Genomic DNA, 6,550 nt, shown 5'->3' with positions numbered 1-6,550 from the left:
CTGTCCTGTGCTTTATATGCCTTTTGACTCAACCTACACACAAGAACTGTGAAGGTCTTACAAATGCAATCTTCCAAGAGATTTACTTACTTGCATACGCAAACATTTGAAAAGCAAGATGTTTCTCCAGACAGAAGGGAAGAAAATACTCTAGAATGTGCCGTGCAGAATGGCATCATTATAATGGATCCATCTGGCTGTAAACAATGCAACCTGGACTGTGAATTTTCCTCTCACTCATGAACAGTCACTTATTCTTCTTTTTGGGAATGTATAATAACAGGAAATCACAGACATACATAGAGATGCAGGAAAAGGCAGCATCTTATTAGTAAAAACGCTTTACAGAACACGTTTAATACAGTTTTATTTGACTGTACATTCTGAGAAAGAAACACACCGAAGAAAACTTCACGTATCGTGTTTTGGTACACCTCCAGCTCATGTCACCGTAGGACTACTTTCGATTGTCCTTTTTCCGTACTTTTGATTTTGGTGCTACAAAAAAGAAACAGAGAAAAAGCATCAGAAGTGAATAACAAAACACGAGTGCCAACATTGTCTTAAGTTACACTGTGGGATCAAAATAGATCCGCTAATATGAAACTTACCATTGGGATTTTCTTGTCTGTAGAAAGCTTTTAACATCTCCACTGCGTCTTTGGCACGATAACCACCAATGCACTGTTCAAATTACAATGGTGAGAATCTGAGAATTACACACTCCATGCTTCACAATAATGTCTTAAGTAAAGAATTGTACTGTCTATACTGTACTGTACTGTCTATTCTGCTAATTTAACATGTACCTTTAACTACTTGAAGGTCACAGAATTTCCTTTCCAGGTTCCTAATACATTTTAAAAATACCATGTCGAGGCTCAGTAGAGTAATATAATTTCCTTAGTCACTTAAAACTTAAAAGAATGTTCTCCTTTTTTTCCTCTGAACATATAGAAAAATTAAATATCACATGCCAGCAAATGAACACTTCCAGTTTGGACACTACAAATTAATTCACATGGTAGTCTGACAGAAGGATGCTTAAGACATTAATAGTAGACTGCCAAAGAGTACTGTCCACTGACTGAAACTCTTTCTGAGCCTTGAGCCTTTGCTATTTATTTACAATGCTGAATTTTATTATTTTTTACATTCACTAAATCATAAATGTTAAGTGTGGAAAAAAAACTCTTGTCAGTATTCAGGCATAACACAGGATAATCTACAATTGTTTATAACTTAATAAATGTAAGGCTATCGTTAATCTCTACATATGCATACGCATGCATACGTATTTAGGTATATAAGTATAATGCCATAAACCATCTACAATTATGTATACTATACCTTTGTTGAACACTTGCCCAACCATTCTTAAATGAAGATGCCTCCTTCTCTCCAGACGCTGTTCCAGTGATTTATTAACCTTACTGTTCAGAAAAGTTTCTTCATTCCTAAATTAAATCTCCTCTGCTACTTTTGTAGTCTGTGTTAATTTTGAGATTTGAACTATATGAAGTAGATCTAAGGTAATGCATTTCACCTTATGTATGTATGGACTGAGAACACAAACACATCATACACTCACTTCCAGTGGCTCAGCTAAAAAACAATAGCCTAGTAAATTGCTGTTAGTTGATCTCTGTTGTGTGTTTGTACAGTCTGCAGCTTAAAACAAATTTTTCCTTTCCTCCCTCTGTAGAATACAGTTACTGTTGTAAGTAATGCACATCTTTTAGATATATTTATTCCTTACCTTGTACCATGAGTGTAATTCTTTCCTCTCTGATAGATCCTTTTCAATAATTTATGACTGTTTTCAGGCTTTCCCTCAGTTTTCTCTAAGGACTTAATTTTTTGTTTTCTTGTTAAGTCAAGTGTACTTGACATCTGCTCATCTTCCATCTGGGTCCCCTTAAACTGATCCATAACATTCTCAAAGCATACTAACCAGGCCAGCACAGTATATTAGCTGAAAACAAAGGAAAACATTTTATAGCTTACTTCAAACGGTTCTCCCGTGTCTGCGATATCATCAGAGGAAATGCTCAAAACTGAGCCACAACCTCCAAATCGCTCATTTCGACAGCCATATACGACTCGTGGAATTTATGTGAACGAGTTAAGGTATGAAGTGAAATGCAAGCAGGACGTAAAGTAGCCTGATTCAAGTACTCATTAAATTTTTTACTAAAATGTGCTTGTACTTTTTGAACTAAATTAGTTTGCGCTGTAATTCCTCCCTCCTAAAACCAAAATTAACTTCTGAATAATCTAAGATGTATTGCTGAAATTGTACATTCAGTGTTTCTCAGAAGATAAGCATGAATTCCAAAACATATAAACCCATGTAACACTGTTCAAAACCTAACACTGAACTGAGACCATCCTACATTATGTACTAACAGATATTTCTGAAGTGTATTTTTATATCCTTGCCAGAGTGAAGGAGCTGGGCTTGTTCACCTGGAGAAGAGAAGGTTGCAGGATGACCTAATTGCAGTCTTTCAGTACTTAAAGGGAGCCTATAAACAGGAGGGAAGTCAACACTTTGAAAGGGTAGATAACAGCAGGAAAAGGGGAGATGGTTTTAAGTTGAAGGAGGAAGATTTAGCTTGGATGTCAGGGAGAAGTTCTTTACTGTGAGAGTGGTGAGGTGCTGGAACAGGCTGCCCAGAGAGGTTGTGGATACCCCATCCCTGGAGGTGTTCAAGGCCAGATTGGATGGAGCTCTGGGCAGCCTGGCCTAGTATTAGATATGGAGGCTGGGGGCCCTGCCTGTGGCAGGGGAGTAGGAGACTCATGACCCTTGAGGTCCCTTCCAACTTGGGCCATTCTGTGATTCTGTGATCCTTAAGATAAATCACTGTGGTAGTTGCACCATTTCTCTTTCGTTCTTGAAACTCTTGTTATTTACCATACGCTAAAAGAAGGATGGTACAGACTTTCAAACAGTAAGATGGTACCCCTGTTGGCTTTGCCTGACAGTGTCAAACTCTTCTCTGTGGGCTTACTATGAAATGACTATCACTTTTACTTACGGTTTCCCAGCAGGAATATCATGAAAGGATACTCATCAAACGCAAGGCAGCCGCACACATGATGCAAGGCTCTACAGTTACATACAATACCGAGTGTGAAAACACTTCCTCGTGATCTTTCTTGTGTTGCTGGCACCACTCAAGGACCTGATCAATTGCCACCATTTCTGCATGTCGAGTAGCCTAGGAGATAAAAAGAAACATTTTCGTTAAGTTTGGATAGATACACAGCTTCCAGCATCTCACTTGTTCAGATGCAATGGAAATAGAATAGAAAGTCACAAAACTAATCTTCATTCAAGTCAAAAATACAACGATCAATCTAATCTAATAATCTAATTTATCAATAGTGCAATTAATTTCACTTCTATGAAATATCTAAGATAATACTTTCTTGAGAAGTCTAATTCAAGCACACCACTCTGCTTGTTCAAACTGCAGAAGAGATTTAATGAGAAAATATTTTCAATTCCATGCAGCCCCAGCTGTAGGAGAAATCTTCAACCCAGCACACACAAGATCCACAAGCTCAAATCAGTTTTTTTCTTCTACCTGTTTTTAGGCAGCTCTCTGTCACGCCAGCATACCATAAGATGAGACATGAAAACTCTACTTGCAGTTAAAGGGAGATCCAAAACCACAATTCACATAGCCCACAGCTTGCTTCCAAAGACCAAGAATGCCTTCCAGGTGAATTTCTCTGGCAATAGTAAGAAACTGCTCCTACCTGTTACCTTTCCATCTCTGAGGATTTTCCTCTGTCTGCACAGAATGAATGTGTTCTAAGTATATATTAACTTCTGTATATTTCTGGAATTGCTTGGCCTACAATGTACACACAGTATTTTCAGTCTGTATGAGGTTTAATGCCACTCAGTAATACATACATGTACAGTAAGATTCTTATGTAATAGGCAACAGTGTACTTTGCCAGTCGAATCTCACAGAAAAAATATCACAAAGCACTAGATACGAAAGGTCTCTCCAGTTACAGAGTCTGGTACTTATTTGAATTAAGGTTGTCAGCATTCTCTTTTTTAATCTTCTTTGGAAAATGGAGGTTTTTGACCCATTAATTAGACTAAGACATCAGCAATCCAATGTATACTTCTACCTCTGCTAAACATGTCTTTGTTGTGATCTTAAATAACTTCCTCTCAATACATGAATTTACATTAATGTTTTAGCCTTGTGAAGCTCAGTGGGATAACTGTAAGGTGCTGTACACTATATGGCAAAGGACTCACACGTCTATTGTGATAAGCTTAATATTGTTTTAAAATGTTTTAAAACTCCTACAGAGATTTATATTGCCTATGCCCACATTAGCAAATAATGCAGTGCAACAGGATTGTATCTGCAGAGCAACACTTGACATCGATGCAAGGGAGTTCACGCTGGATTAGTTCCAGTTTAGTTGTATGGAGTATGTCCATCAGCAGCTGGAGTGCATTAGATATGCTCCAGAAGTGCATCTTCATGTGAAAGGAAGAGTTTGCCACCTCTGAGACACAATCCAAAACCTGGTAAGCAGACAAGAAACTGATTCCATGAATGCATTTGTGATCCGGTCTGCCATTGTAATGAATCTACTCAGAATAAAAACATGGATCTGAATCAATATGTAGACATGACTCCTCCAGAGCTACCAGTGAAATGCTGCCATGAAGGTTCCCTTGCTGAACAATGAGAGTGCATCAGCTAAAGTCTTCATGCACACGCCTTATGAAGACATCAAACACAATGCCCTCTTGCACACTGATCCCTCTGAACTACTACAGCCACTGTAACACGAGTGTAAGTTGAGGCTATTCTAATTTTGTTCCCCTAAAATCAGGAAAATACATCAATGCCACATTGGCTTTTCAACTCCTGAGCACAAACTGCAAACATAAGCAAGTTACAGCACGGTGTCTGTACAGACACTAACTAGATCATGTCCCTTAACTCAGCAGACACAGTCATTATTTTTTTCCAAGTAAAGAAAACTATTTCTAAAAAATCATGAAAAATGTGGAAAAACAAACAGTAAATTCTGATTTACTATTTCTCATCACAAGTGGGCACCCAATGAAATTAGCAGGCAGCAAATTTCAAACAAACAGAAGGAAGTACTCTTTCACCAAGCAAGTAATTGAATTGTGGCACTCATTGCAACAGGATGCTATGGAAGCCAACAACATAAAAGAGTTCAAAAAATATTTAGACAGATTTGTGGCGGATATGTACACAGACAGCCATCAGCAGCAATGATCCAGACACAGTCTTGGGCTCTGGAAGTCCCAAAGCTGTTCACTTCCAGAAGAGGAAAGGACGTGCAAGGGAAAGGGTTCCACTTGTCTTTTCTCAATTCTTGTGTTTCTTCCTTAAGCATCTTATAACGGTCATTCTTAAAGACAAGATACTGGAGAAGAAAAACCTGACCTTATAGATCTGTCTTAAGGTTTTAAATTGAGCTACGCCTAGACAGTATTTTATTGACATGCTCTGTGTAAAATAACGTATGAAAAAAGACCATTTTCATTTTGATTCACCAACTCTGTTTTTGACTTTGTTGTTGTGAAGTCAAGACAACAAAAGCAAGTAAAAGTAGAAAGGGGAAAACTATTAGAGAGTGGCAGATGGTATTTCAAGGAGGAACTATTTTAAGCTGATGTCACCAGGTAAAAAGCCTTGAGATATTAAAAGAGTACCTCAAGCAAAGCCAGATGTTCTTATAGACAAATAAAGATACCATCAGTACCCTGAAAAGCTTACCTTCTAGAACTCCAACAAGAACTAACAAGTGAGAGCAAAAGAGGCCAGTGCTCAAAGTTCTATCTTGTCTTGCGGCTTCATTAGTAGTTTAAGTGTGTGAGCAGTGATTCAATTCCAATTATCACATACTGTATGTGCAAGATGCCGTGGGCAAAGACGTGCTACAATGACCCAACAGGAGATAACAAAGATGAGAAGTCTGCAAGTATCAACAAATGACATAAAGGAAAGAAAACTTTAGTGGGAAGCATATGATTGCATCACAAATGGAAATAAAGACGCTAAAAAAATAGTTCAGGTTGGGAAGGGTCATATAGATCATAAGGAAGAAATTGTAAAGTTGGTCTGAGGCAAGACTGTGAATAAGCAAGCAAACGTGGGAGAAGCCAGAGGGAACACAGTGCTGGCACCAGCTTGTGAACTTAATGCCAGGCTGTTGAAAACTAGTGTCTTACACAGACATTTGTTGCACTATTGCCCAATGAATACAAGTAATGACAGATCTAATAATTTTGAAACGGTGATGCCACAGCCATGCTCCTAAATAAATAAAATAATAAAAACATCATCCAATATCAACACTTTCCAGAAGAATACGACAATCAGGAAATCTGAAAATTACTCACACAGAGTAAGAAGCAGTATCTCAGATGTTTGTGTGTTTTGCAATGGACACACAGGGCAGAAACAGAGTATGCAGGGTAACAAGAGACAGACTGAAAAAATCTGAAAGCTTTTAGCAACTACAT

The 6,550-nt window shown here is 38.0% G+C and overlaps 1 protein-coding gene across 1 annotated transcript in view; it reads right to left on the bottom strand.

Moving 5' to 3' along the window:
- Positions 1-350: 350 nt before the first annotated feature.
- ADAT2 (adenosine deaminase tRNA specific 2) overlaps positions 351-6,550 on the bottom strand; it is a 9,512-nt gene continuing 3,312 nt past the window's right edge. The window contains exons 3-6 of the mRNA XM_031611336.2: positions 3,077-3,227; positions 2,008-2,114; positions 612-684; positions 351-498 (exon numbers count right to left, since the gene is read on the bottom strand). Coding sequence (XP_031467196.1) covers positions 458-498; positions 612-684; positions 2,008-2,114; positions 3,077-3,227 — 372 coding nt within the window. The 3' untranslated portion in view covers positions 351-457. The remainder of the gene's footprint in view (positions 499-611; positions 685-2,007; positions 2,115-3,076; positions 3,228-6,550) is intronic.

The sequence above is a fragment of the Phasianus colchicus genome, chromosome 2, assembly GCF_987193195.1.
Source record: "Phasianus colchicus chromosome 2, bPhaCol1.hap1.1, whole genome shotgun sequence".
In the NCBI taxonomy this organism is placed as follows: Eukaryota; Metazoa; Chordata; class Aves; order Galliformes; family Phasianidae; genus Phasianus; species Phasianus colchicus.
Note: the sequence above shows the minus strand (reverse complement) of the source record. Positions and strands in the feature narration are given on the sequence as shown.